This window comes from Pongo pygmaeus, chromosome 10, assembly GCF_028885625.2.
Source record: "Pongo pygmaeus isolate AG05252 chromosome 10, NHGRI_mPonPyg2-v2.0_pri, whole genome shotgun sequence".
In the NCBI taxonomy this organism is placed as follows: Eukaryota; Metazoa; Chordata; class Mammalia; order Primates; family Hominidae; genus Pongo; species Pongo pygmaeus.
In genome coordinates, this window is record NC_072383.2 from 34,328,493 (window position 1) to 34,350,051 (window position 21,559).

The window sequence follows — 21,559 nt, forward strand, 5'->3', positions numbered from 1 at the left end:
AATATTTAATCCTATGTTGTCTTTTTATATAATGTACTGTTTTTAGTGGTTTCTTGTTTTCCTTCTTTTTTGTTTTTTTTTCTTTTTGCTATCTAGACTACTTTGTTTTTAACCTCTATTAACTTAGTATATTCATTGTTTTCATTGCAGATATATGCTTTTAGGTAAGTATAGTGTAACTATTATTTTTAAAAAATATTAGTGCCAATTAGCCACCCATGTATTATAATAAATTGAACCCCCTTTCTTTTCTTCCATCTCTTCACTCATTTCATATCTGCTTTTTTGGTGAGGAAATCTAAAATTTTAGTTCATGTTATCATTTCATACTTTTTATATTATGTTCTCTTTTTCAAGATTTTTCTACTATATTTTGTAGTAAATTAGTATTTATTCAAACAATTTCTATTGCAGTAGTTTTATTTCATAGAGACAATTTCTTTATATGATGACTTTTCTATTATTAAAATCTTTGTTTTTTTATTCTTTTCTTATTTTGTTGAATTACTTCTTCAATTATCTTGCATTTAGCTTATGGGTATGCTATACTCTGAACACTTGCACATTTTAAAAATATATTTTCTTATTCTTGTAGTTGAATGCAAATTTAGCCTTGTGTAGAGTTCTTTTGTTATAACTGTTTTCTACAACACAATAACAACAAAAATAACATTGAAAAATTTTAGAATATATGACATTAAATACATTAGAAATTGATGTAATTAAGGACTGATTGCCAATTTCATGATAGAACTGTTACTAATAATTACAATTATATAATTACAATTAAAGTGAAATTATCTAATCACTTACAACAGGTTAAACAAATAGAACACACCTGAAATTAATAGCAAACTATATTTATTCAGGCAACCATGTTTATATTTAAGAAAGATAGGCCAGATGTGGTGGTCAAGCCTGTGATCTCAGCATTTTGGGAGGCCAAGGCTGGAGGATTGCTTGAGCCCAGGAGTTTGAGGCCAGCCTGGGCAATATATTAGGACCACATCTCTACAGTTTTTTTTTTTTTTTTTAATTAGTAAGGCATGATGGCACCTGCCTGAAGTCCCAGCTACTTGGTAGGCTGAGGCAGAAGTGAGTTGTGATTGTGTCACTGCACTCCAGCCTGAGCAACAGAACAAGACTCTGTCTCAAGAGAAAAAGAGAAAGATAGTGTATTTTATTGTGAATACCCTCCACAAAAGGAGAATTTTTTCAATGTGTTAGTTCATAAGCTGTTCCTACAAAATTGTGCAAATTCAAAATAGGATTATAAGGATTAGAATGCCGTATGACATTAGTAATTATATCCTTGTTGGCTTATTTAGTAGTTTCTGATGGAAATATGGATGTAAAAATAAATGACAGCTGTCAGTTCAGGTAAGACAGCTGAATATAAAAATTTATTTAAAAGATTCTTAAATTTTATTGTTTTGAAAAGACAGCTGAAAACAGTATCAATAGTTTCTTAGAATGAATCTTTAACAAATCAACATTCATTTGAAATAAAATCTGTGCTTATATTTAAGGCATTTACATAGGTTTGCAGTTTAGTAGGGATGTAGCAAATACATGTTTTGGATTGAACAATGGTGAGGCTTCGTAAGGAGTAAATAATTCCAAAATGTTCCAGACTTCAAATTTTTTTTTTTTTGAAACAGAATTTCATTCCTGTTGCCCAGGCTGGAGTGCGATGGTGCAATCTCAGCTCACCGCAACCTCTGCCTCCCAGGTTCAAGCGATTCTCCTGCCTCAGCCTCCCAAATAGCTGGGATTACAAGCATGCGCCACCACGCCTGGCTAATTTTGTATTTTTAGTAGAGACAGGGTTTCTCCTTTTATATAACACTATGCATCTGAGATATGGCAGGCATTTTGTTTCCCAAAATATTTGTGAAAAAGGCAAATGTGTACCATGTAGGAAATGACATTGTTTGTTGAAAACATATATCGAATTGTATATCGTGGATTACATAAAACAATGTTGCAAAAATGAAGCTTGGCTAACTATTGGAATGGTTTGCAGAAATTGGCTTTCAGATTTGAATTTCATGTTTTCCTTGAAACTTCTATATCACACCTGAAGGGTTTGGAATTTTGCCATAAAATTTCCAAAGTAAAAGTAATGTCATTCCCTTCTTTCTTTCCAAAAGTAGAAGCATTAAAGAGAAGCAAACACACTTAGGAGAGTAAGGAGAAGTTTTGCAAAATCAAAAACCAAAACCCAAACAACCCAAAAGGTAAACAGAAAATTCTGATATTTCAAAGTTACAAGAATTATAAAGAACAAAATGAAAATTTTAAAATTAAATATTTTGTGAGATTACTTATAAACAATGTTATGTAAAATAATAACACTCTTCCCAATCTCTACTCCACTGCCAGTCTTTATGTGTCAGCTTTTGGCCAACAATGTTTCTATCACCACTCTTTCTTTCCTTTCCCCATAGTCTATATCATTATAAAGACTGTAGTGGTAAATGAAAATGAACCAGGTAAATTTAAAAGCAAATATGAATATGGGGTAGATAGGAACAGTCAGGAAATTAACATGGATGCAGTTTGTCTTTATCTTGGTTGAGTGAGATTTTAGAGATCAATGCCTGTTCATTTTTGCATTTATCATTTTAAGTAGTAAAATTACATTTCTCTCTCTCTTTCTTTTTTTTTTGACGGAGTCTTGCTGTGTCACCAGGCTGGAGTACAGTGGCGTGATCTCTCCTTACTGCAACCTCCGCCTCCTGGGTTCAAGCGATTCTCCTACCTCAGCCTCCTGAGTAGCTAGGACTAGAGGTGCATAACACCATGCCAGCTAATTTTTGTATTTTTAGTAGAGACACGGTTTCACCATGTTGGCCAGGATGGTCTTGATCTCTTGACCTTGTGATCTGCCTGCCTCGGCCTCTCAAAGTGCTGGGATTACAGGAGTGAACCACCGCACCCGGCCCATTTTTTTTCTTTTTAACAGAATTAATTAACTACATTTGATTCACTGATCTAGTTTTGTAAACTGAGATGTGATACATAAAATATAACAAGGTAGATGTTAATTATATTAAAAATGGACCTCAGTTTTATAGAATTGTGTTCATCATAATGTTTGGTTTGTAGACAAATTATTTTCATTGGTCCATGTAAAGTAAGTCCTCTTTTGGCCGGGTGCAGTGGCTCACGCCTGTAATCCCAGCACTTTGGGAGGCCGAGGTGGGCGGATCACGAGGTCAGGAGATCGAGACCATCCTGGCTAACACGGTGAAACCCCATCTCTACTAAAAATACAAAAAAAAAAAAAAAAAAAAAATTAGCCGGGCGTGGTGGTGGTGGGTGCCTGTAGTCCCAGCTACTCGGGAGGCTGAGGCAGGTGAATGGCATGAACCCGGAAGGCAGAGCTTGCAGTGAGCCAAGATCGTGCCACTGCACTCCAGCCTGGGCGACAGAGCAACACTCTGTCTCAAAAAAAAAAAAAAAGAAAGTCCTCTTTTATTTTATGTATGCAGATAAGAGTGTATGTATGTATTTGTTAATATAAAGAGCAACCATGAACTCAAGCCTTAATAATTAACTATACTGTGGCACACGCCTGTAATCCCACCTAATTGGGAGGCTGAGGCACGAAGATCGTTTAAACTTGGGAGGTGGAGGTTGCAGTGAACCCATCGGGGCACTGCACTCCAGCCTGGGTGACAAAGCGAGAATCTGTCTCAAAATAATAATAATAAAAATCTAGACCATTCTAGTTATTTGTATGAATATATTTATTCATCTTCGTTCTATCATTCCAGCTACCACCTCCAAATAAACTCTGTCCTTAATTTTATGTCTGTCATTTTCTTGCTCTGTTTTTGATAACAGCATTATTCAAATATAATTTGTATAGCAAACAATTTACATATATATATAATTAGTGTTGTATTCACATGGTTATACAACTATCACCACAATGAATTTTAGAACATTTTTATCACCTCAAAAGATAATGCTATATCCTTTGCAGTCATCCTCAATCTTCTCATCTACTGAAACCCCAGGCAACCACAAATCTACACCCTGTCTCAATGGATTTGCCTATTCTGTATATGATATTTCATATAAATACAATCCTAAAAATATGTTGTGTTTTGTGACCAGTTTCTTTCACTTAGCATAATATTTTCAAGCTTTGCATATTGTGGCATGTCCCATTATTTTATTCTAAATAATATATTCCATTGCATGAATATACCATATTTGAGTTATCCATTCATCAGTTGTTAGGCATTTAGATTGTTTCCTTTTTTTTGACGGTTATCAATAATGAAGGTATGAACATTCATGTACACCAGGGGTCCCCAACCCCCACGGTACAGACTGCTACCAATTCATGGCCTATTAGGAACCAGGGTGCACAGCAGGAGGTGAGTAGCAGGCATATGAGCATTACTGCCTGAGCTCCACCTCCTGTCAGATGAGTGGCAGCATTAGATTCTCATAGGAGCTCAAACCTTATTGTTAACTGCACATGTGAGGGATCTAGGTTTCATCCTCCTTATGAGAGACTAATGCCTGATGATTTGAGGTGAAATGGTTTCATCCTGAAACCATTCCCATCCCAGTCTGTGGAAAAATTGTTTTCCACGAAACCAGTCCCTGGTGCCAAAAAGATTAGGGACTGCTGATGTACACTTTCTTTGGTGGACATATGTTTTTATTTCTCTAAGGTATATATTTAGAAGTGGAATTGCTGGTCATATGTAACTTTATGTGTAACATTCCTACCAACAATTTATGACGTTTCAAATTTCCCCATATAGATGTCAATGCTTGTTATTATCTTTTTAATTATAGGCATTTTAGTGGTTGTGAAGTAGCTACTCATTGTGGTTTTGATTTCCCTGGTGACTAATAATGCTGAACATCTTTTCATATGCTTATTGGTCTTTTGTATCTCTTTTTGGAGAAATGTCTTTTCAGATCTCTTACCCATTTCAAAATTGGATTCTTTGTCTTTTTATTATTGAATTACAGAGGTTCCTTTATATCGAGACACAAGTCTCTAATAAGATATATGACTTACACATAATTTCTCCCATTTGGTGGGATGTCTTTGCACTTTCTTGATGGTGTCCTTTGAAGCACAAATGATTTTAATTTTGATGAAGTCCAATTTATCTATTATTTCTTTGAAATTATCGCCAAATTCAAGGTCATGAAGATTTATGCTTATGTATCCTTCTAAGAGTTTTATCATTTTAGTTTTTACATTTAGGTCTTTGATTCACTTTGAATGAATTATTGTTTATGGTGTGAGGTAGGGGTCCAACTTCATTTATTTGGACGTGAATATCTAATTATCCTAGCATCATTTCTTGAAAAGATTATTGTTTCCCCATTTAATTGTTTGACGCCCATGTTAAAAAATGATTGACCATAAATGTGAAAGTTTTTTCCTGAATTCTCAGTTTTCTTCCATTGATTTATATGCCTATTCTTGTTCTATTATCAGTTTTTATTCTCTTGCTCTTTCAAATTAGCTTATGTGCAGTTTTTGTTTGCAGTGACAATATTCTTTAGAGATTTAAAAACAATTGTATAAAGGTATAACTACACATATTCTTTAGGGAGAGTGTTTTCAGTCAACATTTTCTAAGATTTATTAAGAGTTTAAATTAAGGCCAGGCAAGGTGGCTCATGCCTGTAATCCCAGCACTTTGAAAGGCTGAGGTGGGCGGATAACTTGGGGTCAGGAGTTTGAGACCAGCCTGGTGAACATGAGGAAACCCCATCTCTACTAAAAATACAAAAAATTAGCTGGGTGTGGTGGTGGGCACCTGTAATCCCAGGTACTTGGGAGGCTGAGGCAGGCAAATTGCTTGAACCCAGAAGGTGGAGGTTGTGGTAAGCCAGATTCGTGCCACTGCACTCCAGCCTGGGTGACAGAGTGAGACTCTGTTTAAAAAAAAGAAAGAAAAAAAAAGAATTTAAATTAAGATTTATCCATGTTGTAGGTAGAAATAATCAAGTGATTCCACTATTGTTTAATGTTTTATTGTTGAATATACCACACTTTCTTTATCCATCACTCTTTTTATTGGCGTGCGAGTCATTTCTTCTCTCCCCTCCTTGATTTTGTGCAGTTTTCCTATTAAAATTTGGTATGTATCTCCTAATCCACATGGTTGAAGGTTTCTCTGGATATAGACTTGGGAGTGGAATTGCTCCTTCCCGTGTATGTGAAAGTTTAATAGATACTTCCAAATTGTTTTCTTAATATCACTCTCCTAATAGAAATGTATTAGAAAGTCTATTGGTTTACCACATTTTTGGAGTTACTGTTGTGAGACTTTGTGACATTGTCAATTAATATTATATATTGTTCTCATTATAACCCTGATTTGCATTTCCTTGATTCTTAATGAGATGGAGTACTTCTTTATGTGTTTACTGCCCATAAGCATTCCCTCCTCCATTAAAACCTTTCATGTTTTTTGCTCACTTTATACTGGGTTACTTAAGCTCTTCTTATTGATTTGTAAGATTTGTTTACATAACATGCTATGGACTCTTTATTAGTTATATGAGGTGTTAATATCTTATCCTCAATTTGTAGCTTGTTTTCACCCTTTTTTTGTTTTTAAATTTTTTTTAATTTTTAATTTTTTAGAGATGGGGGTCTCAATCTGTTGCCCAGGCTGGAGTGCAGTGGCATGATCATAGCTCACTGCATCCTTCAACTCCTGGGCTCAAGCAATCCTCTCCTTAGCCTCCTGAGTAGCTGGGACTACAGGCCTAAGCCACCACATCTGGCTGCTTTTTTACTCTGTTTGTTTTGATAATGACAAGTTGTTTATTTAATGTAACAGTATTCATCAGCCTTTTTCAATGTAGAACACATTTTGTGTCTTAAGAAACCATTTCCTCTTTATAAATTATTTATACTTTACAATAGAATTTTGAAAAATTTAACTTGACATTTGAATGCCACTCGAAGTTGAATTTAGTATGTAGACTGAAAAGAGGATCATGTTTATATTTTTCCCATTTTTAAAACCTGCAGTTATTAAATAGTTCCATTGTTTTCTCACAGCTTAATATGTCCGCTCTGTTATATATCTAATTTCCATATCTATGTGGCATGTTTTTACTCTCTTTGTCAATTTGCCTAACTTCATACTGTAGGTAAGTACATACTGATGACTGTAGCTTCAAGATAAGAATTTTTTTTTTTTTCCTTAGGTGAAATCTCAACTCCTCTTCTTCATTTTCAGCAGAATGTCTGCTCATAGACCTTTGCTTTTCCATATGCATTTAAGAATCAGCTTGTTAGGTTCCATTAAAACAAAAACAAACAGAAAACTTGTTGCAGTTTTGATTAGAGTTGCTTTGAAACTCTGAGTTGTTTTGCAGTCCATTTGGGGGAAATTTAAATCTTTACTTTCATGTGTTTCTATAATTGTCTTTGGTCAGTTCTAAGAAACTAGAAAGTTTTGGCCAGGTGTGCCTACTCCAAGGTCACAAAGATATCCTGCTTTGTCATCCAGAAGATTTATAGGCTTAAGATATCCATTTAAGTGTGATGTAGATGAAGGTAATTTTTATGTATGATAAGAGGTAGGGGTCAAATTTTATTTTCTTATGGATTTCCAGTTGTCCCACTACCACTCTTTTTTCTTTTTAGGATCCATGTAGGGTTTTTGAGTAAAAGTATGGGATGCTCAGAGTTGCATTTTCTGGAGACGGAGCTGTATAGTGGAGAGTGAGTAGCCTTTAAGAGAATCTAGAGATTTGTAAACCAATTAGCAAGATTTATAAAATGCAGAAAATAGGTTTCATGGCCTGAGCTACGGTAGTGGCAATGGGAGAGATTTTTTTTTAATTGAATATGATTAACAGGAGTCTGTAGAACTTGAGCTTATTGACTAGGCTCCTTCTCTACTCTTCATTGCTTTTTTTTTTTTTTCAGGTAAGGGTCAATTTGGCATTTATTCCCTTCTTAGCTACTTCATCCGCACAAACACCTATCTTATGGCTTTAAAAAATATCCCATCTATGAGTTCTTCCTATTAATGATGGGAATGAAGTCAGTGCAAAAACTAGTACCAACTATAGTTTTGCAGAATATTTTACATATTACAGGATGGCACATACATTAAGTGGTAGGTCAGGCAGAAATAACTAATCTCAATTTATAGATGAGTGGAGTAAGTGTTAATGAGCTTTATATAACTTTCATCTTAGTGATTCATCTAAAGAGGCAAATTACCTTTAAATCTTATTTTGTTTCATAGTTTGAAGGCAACTAAAAAGCAACAGGTCATAAAATGTGCATGTAGTTTGAGGGCCAAAGACCTGGATTTGAGGCCCAGCTCCGTAGTCTACTACAAGACCTTGGGCTTTCACTTGATCTGTGTTAACCATGATTAACTTATTTGTTAAATGGGTGTGATGACATCCACATGCTTTGTGGTAAGAATTAAGAAACAGTATATGTCAAAGTATTTTAAAATTGTATCAGTATAAGTTGTTATATTTCATGCCTTGTAGAGAATAAAAACCCTGATTTAGGAATGAGTTAGCCATATTTGCAAGGTTGTGCTCTGCCGTTAACTACAGGTGTATCCACTTAATCAATCGAAGCCTCAATTCCTCCATCTTTAAAATGTTCACAATAGGCCGGCGCAGTGGCTCACGCCTGTAATCTCAGCACTTTGGGAGGCCGAGGCGGGCAGATCACGAGGTCAGGAGATCGAGAACATCCTGGCTAACACTGTGAAACCCCGTCTCTACTAAAAATACAAAAAATTAGCCAGGCGTGGTGGCGGGCGCCTGTAGTCCCAGCTACACAGGAGGCTGAGGCAGGAGAATGGCGTGAACCCGGTAGGCAGAGTTTGTAGTGAGCCGACATCACACCACTCCACTCCAGCCTGGGCAGTAGAGCGAGACTCTGTCTCAAAAAAAAAAATAGTCACAATAATACATCACAGACATTTTGTACACAGAGATTAGGAATATGAGAGGTAATGAACACGGTGCTTGGTGCCTAGCACATATTCTGTATGTTTTAGGTGACATGTCCAATACAAAACATTTCTCCTTTAATTCTCAACTCTAGCTTTCAATTTTAGCTTCTGGTTGAGTTAACTTTGTACCTATTAGTGCTACTTATGCCTTGTTATTTACTAATTAGAGGTGGTTAGAGTTGTGTTCCTGGAAGCACCATTTACATAGACCACAGGCTGTTCTATTCCTCCTGGAGTTGTACAATTTTATGGCCTGTTTGTGCCTTGTGTTCTCGGTATGATTTTTATCTATTAGCTCCTTCACTTTTTGGGTTGAGTTTCTGTTATTGACTCAGGTCTAGCTTCCCATTTAAGGTAAGTTTTTTACTCATGTATGTCCTAAAATTAATTAAAAAATTACTTGCTCATGAAAATGCACACAACCTAATCAGACTCACTAAATGCATTCATAGTGGGAATGAATTCATTTCTGTTCACATAATTTATACTCATAGTTGGAACTTGGATGATTTTTCTTCACTTGGGGAATTTTTTTTTTTTTTAATTCTAACTATAGCATGAAAATGGAAACTGCTTGTCAAGTGTCCTATTCGTGGTTTCTGTTCAGATTTTTGGTTTTATTCTCTGTGGACATTACCGGATACAACTTTACTCCATTCTGTGTCACTGTACGAGTGGATAGAATCAAAACTATTCAAATTTAGCACAACAAGGGATTTTTAAACAACAGCATAAATAATGGGTTATCCGTGAAAAGGATTTTTTTCTGCTTCTTTCAGACACACTGGTGGGTGACAGTCGAAATCATCCTGGAAATTGTCAGGATAAGAACTTGTGCTTTTCAAGGGAAGATAACTTTTGTTTAAACTTTGCTTTACATTTCATCACACATATATTTCAATATGTACTTTTTATTTACATATATTGTATAAATGTCCTTTATAGATTATAACCTAATATTTTGACATCTGCTTGAAGAATGATTAGTTTGAGATATGCATACATGGAAAATTTATCTGCGTTAAAAAACAAAATAAAAACCTCTAAAAATAAATAAGGAAGAAATCCTAACGGAAGAATGGGAAAAGACTTAATGAAATCCAAATTGCCAATCATTATGTAAAATATGACCAATCCCACTAGAAAAAAAGGAAATAGAAATTAAAACTTTTTTCATGTTCAAATTGGCAGATTCAAATAATAATGCCAATTGTGGATGAGGGTACTTGGAAGCTGTCATATATTGTTAGTGGGAATATAAATTTTAAACCAGTGTGAATATGAACACTTCCTGGGGAGAAATGTGGGAATACTACTAAGAAAATCTTTAAAAGTGGCAATCTGTCTACTTTTTTAAAACAGCAACTTAGATTTCATTCAGGCTCTTCATACTGTTTGGATATAGGGATTTCAACAAGGCCAGACAGGTCAGATCATTGAGTTTTTATCCTGCCTCATTCTGGGAAGAGGCATATATATATATATTTTTTGGTTTGTTTGTTTGTTTCTTTTTTTGAGATGGAGTTTCACTCTTTGCTCTTGTTGCCCAGGCTGGAGTACAGTGGTGCAATCTTGGCTCACTGCAACCTTCGCCTCCTGGGTTCAAGTGATTCTCCTGCCTCAGCCTCCCAAGTAGTTGGGAATACAGGCGTCCACCACCATGCCTGGCTAATTTTTTGTAGTTTTAGTAGAGACGGGGTTTCACCATGTTGGCCAGGCTGGTCTTGAACTCCTGACCTCAGGTGATCCACCTGCCTCAGCCTCCCAAAGTGCTGGGATTACAGGCATGAGCCACCATGCCTGGCCTTACACATATATATATTTTAAATAAACAATGACTCTAGGTATAGAACATCTGATTTGCAAACAGTTATGATTTTCTTTGAGTCAGTGCCCTGTTTACTGTCTAAAACTAGTAGCTATGCCTATATTCTTGATGAAAATATTTTGAAAATTGGAGGCAAAGCGCAAGAAGACAAATGACCCAGCAAAATATCTGATACACCCCAACTGCTGAATCACCTGCTAAGGTATTTCTAGGGGCTTGGAATTTTTTTTGGGAGGTAAAACAAATTTAGCTAATGCGTGTAAATGGCATTTGCCGCTTTTAACACTTGACTCATGGTTGTTTCATTGCTTCTTGTGGAAATAATCAAAAAATTTAAATGAATAATTTTGTGATAAAAATGGAATATATTACAGAAGACCTTTAACATATATTCAGTGCCTGAATTATTGGATTATTGATAAATATGTCATTCTGCACTACTAATGAGTGCCACAAATAATGTCTATTAAAGAAAACCTTAATAATACAAAGGTCACAAAATTAAATCTGGAAAAGATATTTTCTATAAACACAGACAAAAATAATTTATAATCACTTTATTTCTTTTTCAAAGTACATATGAAACAGAGTAAAATTATATTTCAAATGCTTTCCATTTTCTTTTACAAAAGTAATCATAAACTATATACTTCATAACAGCTTTGAGGTTTAATTGTTACGTAATTCATCTGAACCTGACAAATATAGTCACACATTCTAAAGAAGACATTGTAAAAATACTGCATTGTGTAACATCTTTTAAAGGTGGTTGCAAAAACATTTGTTCTAAGTAATACAATTATATGCTGTCAAGTTTCACAAATGACTGTTTACCATGTACAAAAGCCAGAAACACGAATTTCAAAAGATTTTAAAATTTCTGTTCTATAATATGGAAATCAAAGATATTGATTTGAACAATGGCCAAGTATTAAATCACAAAATTCAGCTGAAAAGTCACCTTATGAAAAAAGACTAAAGGTACAAACAAATCAGATATAATGGATCTAAATAATTTGATGTTATATATGAAATGATGAATTTTAGTGGTTCCTGGCAGTTTAGAATAATTGGCAACATCTTGGACTATTCGTTAGTGGACTCATCACATTTACCATGTGAGGCATTTCTTTTCGACTTTGACTTCTTTTTCCTGAAATAAAGGTTTTGCTTCATTGTCCATAATTTCTCCATATTTTGCAGCTGAATTCGATCACTTCTTTCAGTTGGAAAGGTCAATAACAAGTTAATGTGAGTGGCACCACTTGGGCTGGACTTTTTGTCTATAAAACAAACTATAAATGCAAATATTTTGTATATTAGAGTTGGTCTACCTGCTTCTTATTTATACAGTGATAAAATTTATGAAGCTATTCACACTGGAGATTACTATGTTCTTTAAGTGGAAAGCTTCAAGGGTATTTTTAAAGAAAAACAAAAATTATAATGAAACTCACAAAATGACCTATATAAATATAAATAGAACAAATCATGCAATTTTTGTACAGAATAATTTAATGACCAGTTTGTACATAACCTAGGGATTATAGGTTGTTTTGGGTCCACAAACTTTATTCTATGGAAAAATCATAGCCGAATATAATTCATATATTGATGCTCAGATTAGGACAATTTTAAAAAAACAATTTTGAAAGAGATGATGAAATAAACATCTAATGCATTAACCTTCCAACATTGAGATTTATTTCTCTTAACACTTTTGGCTTATATCTATAATATTCATTAATATCTAATAAATTATTTTTGAGGGAACAAAAACATGAAATTGAATAACTGAAATCCACCACACTGTGCAGTAAATAAGGGCATCTGTATACGTACAAGAGATTACTCTTACAGCAAAATTTCAGGAGAAAATGGCTTATTTTTACCCTGTGCCTGACAAGATCAGGCATAACTTTGCTCTTTGGAGAGGGCTCTCATGGTACAGGTGAGTTTAGAAGAAATTATTGTCAGTTTGAGATAAAAATATTTCCATACAAATGTATCTATCAATAGCAAGTCATTTCTAGTGTCTCAGCATAGAATCATCCTAATAATTCCTCCTGGCAGGAGTATATTTAAATCATTTCAGGCATGAAAAAGGCTACCCTTTCTCTTAAAGGTTGTCTACTTATTTTTCAATCACCACTTCTAGTATTCAAAATGTTTGCATTCAGTAAACTGTTAAGTCACACTTCCACTTCAGTCTTTAATTTAGTGCTTTATTTTTCTAAGTCTCTGTAGCATGATGTTGTTGTGCTACCAAATCATACCCTGGTTTCTTATGATGAATAGGATGAAAGTGAAAATAACCTTTTACTTTGATGAGAAGACACTTGAACTGGGTATTAATTAACTGCCACTGTTCAAATACACATCTTTTTGGTTAACTGTTAATGGTAGATGACAACTAATTACTAATACATCTTTTATTAAATTACCATTCACTTTAATTAACAGAATATTGAGTAATAAAACATAAAATTCTTACCTAAAAGGGTGTCACTGAATAATGTATTGGAAACAACATTTCGTTTAATTAGCTGTTTCTCATATAAAATATAAACTCATTCTTTTCTTCGAAATAATGGGTCTTTACAGCAGGTTCAGATGAATCATATCCTGAGCCATGTCACTGAGTTAACGATTAAATGCTCTGTCATAGGTTTTTTGGGAACAATATTAAATCATATACATTTCTCTAAAAGTTAAAACACGTCTTTTGATTTTGCATCTCAATATCATATTTCCATATGCTTTAACTTCTTTGCTCAACTGTCATTTAATTATTTTACTTTCATTCTTTGAATCATTTCTCATTGACAGCAATACATTTTTAGCCTAAAGTTTATAAAAATTTAGATCAAGTAGTGTACCTCAAAACAACTAGAGTAGCTTCAAGAACAAGTGAAGAAAAGTTTGCATTTTCTTTTTATTTAGTAGAGGTCAAATGATGTTCTCAAATCCTTAACAACTCCAGATGTTTTTTATTATCAGGCAAGTATTACAACTAAGGTGGCAAAAAAAATCAGACTAAATTCTATAAAAATATACGTTCTCAAATAATTTCAAGTACTCTTTTTGAGGAGGTAAAGAAATTACCACATGTTCAATGTTAAGATTTAGTGTTCCTTTATTTGTAGTAGTCTTTGGCTCTTTTGGTAACTGATCCTCAAATAAGTTTTATATTTTTTTATGGATAGTAAAAGTTGACCACAGGGTTGGAAATTTGGCTTTTTCAATTTTCCAGCAATTAATCATTAAATGAATTCTTTAGGAGATTGATAGCTCTTTATTGAGTTGCAAAATTTTAAAATCATAAACATTAGAGGAGAATAAACACAGTTGGGAATGTCAATTAAATATCACCACCAAATAGGTTCAAATATATTTGCTTTTATTTATCAAAAACCTGAGTCAGTATTGATCAGTTGTGATCTCCCTGCAGTAACTACAACATGCACACACTTCCCAAAACTGCATAAGAAAGTGAGTGCTTGGCTCTGCTTTCCTGTCTTTATTTCCCTAGCACTAGTCCTCATGATATTTGTTGCTGAACTGTGAATATATTCAATATGGAAATTTTTACATGTTAAACCCAGGAACACAGGGTTGGCCTGACAAAACAATTGTTGGGAAAAATATTATTAGGAAACCAGTGTGAAAAAAACAATGTTCTGAGTTTTATGAAAAGATACACTCCACAAACATGAGTGTTCTTCTCATATTCAATTCCCTCATCACCCGATTGCCTGGTTAATCAGTTAAAAACAACAACAAATCCCTCCCCTAAAACTAAAAAGAATATCAATGTTATTATGCTAATGAATCAACCCTTACTCTTTTTTTTCCTAGACTGATATTTGGGAAGTCCCTGAAGAAGTCCCTGAAATTAGATGTTCATTATATACCTGAACTACAACTTCATAATGTGTCAGTACTGTCATTAAAATATGATGTCCCACACAAATGAGAGGAGATTTCTAATATCAAACCTTATTTTAAATACTGAAACTAAAAATATTTCATCTTCAATTACAAGCAGAAAGATGGTAAGTTATGTGTATATGAATGTGTGGGCTGTGTAGAGTGAGGGTGTGTTGTATTAAAAGTGTTAGGATTACATTTTAATAATATGAACTGTCATTTTTAACAATCATGCCTTATTAATCTGAGCATAAACCTACCTCCTGAATTACATGAGAGATGAGTTGTGGTGAATTTCCTCTCCCTGATCTCTTTCTCCGGATTAACACATACCCTTGCATGATGAGTTTATTCTAACTTCAAGGAACATTAAAAAAATTCTTTTAAAAATTTATTTTTAATCTACAATTCCCACATTAGAGTCTTCTGATTGGCCAATGGTCCACATTTTTTCATCACAAGCATTGGCTTTTTCTCCTTAGGGAGTAAAGGAAAGCGAGTTTCTAAGAACTAACAAAAAGTCCTTAAAATGTGTTTTTGGGTGAAAATAATTATACTCACTTAGAAAACGTAATTGCTAATTTACTTTAAGCTGCAGTTATATCTACTAATAAAACAATTGTCTCCAAAAATGTCATTCTATTAATAGTATAACTTTTTGTCTTCCTATGTGAAAAGTTTTATTTCCCAATAAAACAAATAATTTCAAAATGCAAGTGTCATCTTTCATTTTGCCTATAGCAAATAATTCTTTTAGGCTTGACAAGGTAGCCAGATGTTTCCAAACAGCTTTCTTCTATTATTTTCAATGAGAAAATGTTAGCTAGGAGTACCTGTTTTCCTTAGGGTAGTATAAGCATTTTTGAAAAAATCTGAGGCAGAACTGTGTTTGCCTTTAAAATGTTAATGTGCAAAATATTTACCTCTTAATTAATAGTGATGCCATCACTATAAGAGATGTCAACAAAATTTCAAAGCTTTTAAAACTTTTTTAAAATATTTAGAAATAATGGGATTTTAAAAAAATAAAAATTTCATAACTGCTGATAAAATTTTCTCATCCAGGTAAATATGTTTTTATTTTCTTGCCTTTTTTTAAAAAAAACACACCAATTTTGAAATAAGCTTGAAATATATACTATCTATACCACATATCTCAAAAGTAAGGTTGGGGTAATTCAGTATAGATACCTTCCAACAGGGCCTGAAAATGGGACAAAATATGTTGACCTGATTTAAAAGAAAGTTCTGTCTTGTAAAAACACTTGCATAGTTTTTACATGTAGTGGCCTGAACCTTGATCCTTATGAAGGCAAATGCCTTTCATGCAAGGACTGGAGGCCTGGGCCTTTAGAATTAATTTGTTTATTATTATTAAGCATTGAAGTTGTATTATTAATATTTATAGTATATTTCTATATGTTGCTGAAAATAAATCATCCTTTCTTTAAAGAAATACTCAATTCCAATGATTAGCTTCTGACTGGGTTTAAGAGTCACCATTACTGTGTACAATCTAAACGGCGATGGACACAGACAGTGTTGTTGTTCCTTTGGTGTCTGTTAGTATGGTCTATCAGAAATACAGGATCTATATGATAGCTTCAAGTCACAAAAAATACATGTCACAGTACTTGAGAACCTTACAAACACGTAAAAAATGAACTTCTGATTCTGTTCACTTAGAAATACTAATGCTACATTTGAGATGAAGATTATTAGAATTTTAAAAATATCAGTTAAACAGTGCAACAGATATTTGAGCTAACGTTACAGTAAAACAGTATAAAATGGTAGCCACAATGGCTCAGCCTCCATTTTTCAGCCAATAAGTATTACTTCTTAAATTTATATTCAAAATGATTCCTTAAATTTACAGCTTTGTCTGTGTATTTTAAACAAGCTTGAGAGACAAAGTTTTGAGTTTAGCAGAGCCAAACCTCACCAAGAAAGTAATTTTCTGAGAATGAAAGAAAAGTATTATCAGATAAGTAACATTAATTTGATTGCGCAAGGATTTAATGTGTAAGTTAAGTTCAAAATCTCCTTTTAAGTTTATATAGAACCACGTGCACAACTAGAAATGAACACAGTATAACAAAATCAAACCCATACATATATGACATGTGCTACTTTATACAATGGCAGCATAAACTATATTTAATTTTAGGTAAGTATGAACTGTTTAAAAAACATTTCTTATGCAAAGAATTACAACACAGTAAAACACTCTTTGTGCTAACAGGCATTTGACACGAAGGATAAAATGCCTTATGCAACTAAGGACTATATGTATTCAAGTAAAATGTATTGATGTTCAAAGTTAAAAAATCGACAATAAAAGTAAATAAAAGGTGCACATCAAGTTTGTTCATTACTACAGATATATTTTAAATGAGGAAACCAAACCTTCCACTTTTTTTTTCTGATTCAATGAGCACGTGATCCTAGGTTCTTAATATCATGGTCTCATTTTGGAGGCATTATGGTGTGGAAGGCGGTTTAGGAGAAGGGCAGGATCCTTGACTATCAAAACTGGTTGCCCGGCCAGGTAACTGAAAAAAAAAATTTCATAATATATGATCTAGTACAGAAATAGAACAGAGTGGTTAGTTGTTGCTCCCTTTTAATAGTGAATATTCAACCATAATATGCAAATCTCTGAAGAAAAGAAATACATAACTCCCTTTGCCCTTCAGAACTTACCTTCTCTGCTACCATGAAGGGACATGGATGTCTCATAGAATGTAGGCAGAGCATGGTACACAGATGTACATGGAGCAGCCCTGTGTAGACAACTATTTATGACTGCAGAATAATTTCAAATTTTACAACAGGGTTTTAGCTCTTTTCTATAAAAAATAAATGGTATACTTTAGTCAACCATTCATCTTGGCTCACTGCAACCTCTGCCTCCTGGGTTTAAGCAATTCTCTTGCCTCAGCCTCCCGAGTAGCTTGGATTACAGGCACCCACCACCACGCCCGGCTAATTTTTGTATTTTTAGTAGAGACGGGGTTTCACCATGTTGGCCAGGCTGGTTTACTTTAGTGAGGGGCAATTTCTAGGAAAGAGCAGTAAGAGGTTCTAAACACAAAAGACTGCATTCCACTTGCTCTAAGGCAGGAGGTGATCATGGAGGCAGTTAATGAGATGAGAACTGCGTCTGGTAGATGGGAGCCCCAAGTGATAGAGATACTTTCTCACAATCCTTAAATGCCTGTATGTATTTAAAAAGTTTAATTACAACAAAACGAATGATTATCTAGATAAAAGGAACCTGATTTTCTTTTTCTTTTCTTTTTTTTTTTTTTTTGAGATGGAGTCTCACTCTTGTTGCCCAGGCTGGAGTGTAGTGGTGCGATCTCAGCTCACTGCAACCTCCACCTCCTGGGTTTAAGCAATTCTCCTGCCTCAGCCTCCCAAGTAGCTTGGATTACAGGCGCCTGCCACCAAGCCCGGCTAATTTTTGTATTTTTAGTAGAGACGGGGTTTCACCATGTTGGCCAGGCTGGTCTTGAACTCCTGACCTCAAGTGATCCACCTGCCTCAGCCTCCCAAAGTGCTGGGATTACAGGTGTGAGCCACCACGCCCGGTGGAGGAACCCGATTTTCTACATGATACTTTAGTCTTGGTTGTACCAATGGACACAACTCTCGAATAACTGTTCCCTTTTCATATTTATGCCTTCTGTGACAATAACATATATAATTATATACTTATTTTTCCTATAATGCACAATCCAGCTAGTTCTTAGTTCCCTAGTCCGTATATTCTGTTTGACACCAGTGAATGTAGAAGCAGGGGTTAAAAGGAGCTATTTTGCTGGAGAATGTACATTTACACAATCTTGTTCTCAATAACTATCTGGGATCTTTTTCTGATGACTATATTGTAGCTTATCTTCCTGTATATTCAGTTATGACAAAAAAGTGTCTATATGTTCTCAAACACAAACATGTGCCTATTACACAATTCCCCTTCATCAGAGAAATGTAAAGCTGCTTACTAAGCACTACTAAATAATTAATATGGTTTGGGTCATAAAGCACCTTTCTCTCATTCCTTGAGAGTTCTTGCTCACATTATCTCACTTCTCCCTGCATCATCCCTGTGAAGCCAGTAGAGGCATCCAGCACTATTTTTGTTTAAATATGGAGGAGTGTAGTTGGAGATGGAGTGAACAGGCTGCTCAGAAGTAGACAGCCAGGGAAACAAAATTAGAATCCACCTCTCCATTCAGAGTGAGTTCCTGCCCAACATGGCTTTACTCTCCTTTTTAGGTTTTTAGAATTAATGTCCACTTTTCATACTTAAGATCAGAACCAGGAAAAGAATACTAATACAATAAGCAGTAAAGTGTACTTTAGACAACATCCACTGTTGAAACTAATAACTTTCCAAGCTGTGAGCTACTCAGAGAATACACCTCTATACTTATAAAGTTCTAGGGGAAAACACCAAGTGACTGGGTATCTGTGTGTGTGTGTGTGTGTTTGTAGATGCATTTGTGTGTGTGTGTCTGTCTTTTATGATTTATACTAAATTATGAAGTCAGATAAAGACTTGACGCATTCACATATACACAGATATTGACGATGACAGTTCACCTGTGTGAGCATGCAATGCTCATTTGGTGTTCATCCTATTTCCCTTACAATGTCCTGAGTAACAAAGCCAAGGTCACTTTTTTTGTGACTAAACTGAGATTAGAACCTCGTCCTACTGATATTTAGTCAATTATACTGCACAGCCTCTCCCATTCAATCCAGTCCCTAGTGCCAGAACAAGAAGCACTAAGCACTTAATATTCATCATTTCTTTAGTTTTACTCTGAGTTTACCACTATTTTAGTCATAGCAGAAACACAGAGGGTAAAGTAACTTGCCCGAGGTTTCACAATAAGCAGTTACACAGCAGAGCCAGGCCTTGAACTCGACTAAACTGACACCTCAATATTTTAAAAACCTGTGGGCAGTTTTACTTCCTGACCAGAGCTGAGGGAGCCATATCTTTCCCCTTACGCAGAAAAGTTATATTAGGTGACAGCACCTTATTTAGGGATTGTGGAACACTTTAGGTAAAGTGGCTGTTTTTTACGGAAGAGAAGGACAAAAATGCAGTTTCCAGTTAGTAATAAACTTACTAGATTGCTCCAGCACTCACTGATGTAAGTTTTCAGGCTATGCAAACAAAAAAAAAAAAAAAAAAAAGACTAGCAAATGGCTTACTTGTCCAAAAGAATATGAAGCCCAGAAAATGTCGTGTTTTTTAAAATCCAAGAAGGCACACAGAACTTTGAATATTAAATGTTAGAGAATGTGGGACAAAAGCAAGAACAATCTTTTCTATTTTTTTTTAACAAGGGTGAATACATAAAATATCAGATAAAGGTTAGCAGAGAAATAATATTTAAGCAAAAGAGACAACAAAAAGAGCAGATGTAAGGAACTCACAAGCTTACCTCCAGCAATGGGTGCCAGTGCGTTATTGGTTTTCGATGATAGGCCAGCATTTCATTCCAGTGGTCTCGCCCAAGACCCTCAGCGTCCAGTCCTGTTCTGCACACTCCTATGACCTCATTGTGTCCTACCCTATGATTTGTGGCATATTATATTTTCATTTCCAACATTCAAAGATAAAGGGGGTTTCACAAATCTTAGTAGAATTTTAAAAATATGATTAAAACATTAGATCGTAATTTTGCAGATTATACTACTTCAAACCGAATGAAATCTCTTAAGTAAATCAACATTTACTAAACAGTATCAACATTCAAAAAATGAATGTGTATAAGAGGCACACACAAACCATTTCAGTGCTTTGTAGTTTAAGCACATTTCATCATAATAAAAATGGCATGAATGAGAAATACCAGTAGGTCTTTACCTATGTGATGAGTGTCTTTCTTGGAAGCAGTCTTATTTAATACAAGTGAGGTAAAACAAATCTTGTTCTTTCCACACAGCTTAATGTTTATAACAATGTTTAGGTTGCTCACCAAGAAATACAGTACCAATTTTCTTTAATTGACTCTAAATGATACGTCAGTGTGTTACTACTTGTATTACAATTAAATAGGGCAGGATTATGTTCAGTTGCATGGCATGTGATTTATTTTTGCATAACAGAAAACATACTGGACAACATTTGTATTTTCTATTCAGGTCCTGCTTTCATAGCAATGAATCAAGATGATAATAATAACAGTTAATATTTTTGAGAGCTTATTATGTGCCAGTGTTCTAGGTAGTTTAAATGTACTGACCCAATTAATTCTCCGACCATGACCATGAATATCATTATTATCATTCTCTCATTTTACAAACAAACTAAATGCCAAGAAGGTTAGGAGCTGGCCTGACTTTACACACTTAGAGGCAGAACCAGGAGCTGAATCAAAGGAGTTGTTGACTCAAGAGCACTTGTGGTTAAGTTGCTTCTCAAGAATGGAATGTCATTGAAAGGAGTTTCAATTTTGACAGACATCTCCAAAGATACTTTTCAGATGATTTTAGAACAATTTCATTACTTTTTTTCCCATCATTGATGTAGATATGTATATGTAGTATTATTTTCTTTAATATGAAATTTCCCAAACAAGCATGTTTTTAGGTACAAAAATTTTGTCTTCCTGTGTGTACCTTGTTAGCATCCATTTCCCTAAAATTGCCCGAGTGACAAATGCTCAGTTGTATCTACCTGCACTTATTGCTGTTAGAAATCAATAGGGGTAATTGGCAAAGCAGAATAGAGCTCCTGATGAAAACATCTGCAACTTTTTTAGTTTGAAATTTCAATGGA

The 21,559-nt window shown here is 34.5% G+C and overlaps 1 protein-coding gene across 1 annotated transcript in view; it reads right to left on the bottom strand.

Moving 5' to 3' along the window:
* Nucleotides 1–11,441: 11,441 nt before the first annotated feature.
* SYT10 (synaptotagmin 10) overlaps nt 11,442–21,559 on the bottom strand; it is a 68,880-nt gene continuing 58,762 nt past the window's right edge. The window contains exons 6-7 of the mRNA XM_054444165.2: nt 20,220–20,349; nt 11,442–17,309 (exon numbers count right to left, since the gene is read on the bottom strand). Coding sequence (XP_054300140.1) covers nt 17,238–17,309; nt 20,220–20,349 — 202 coding nt within the window. The 3' untranslated portion in view covers nt 11,442–17,237. The remainder of the gene's footprint in view (nt 17,310–20,219; nt 20,350–21,559) is intronic.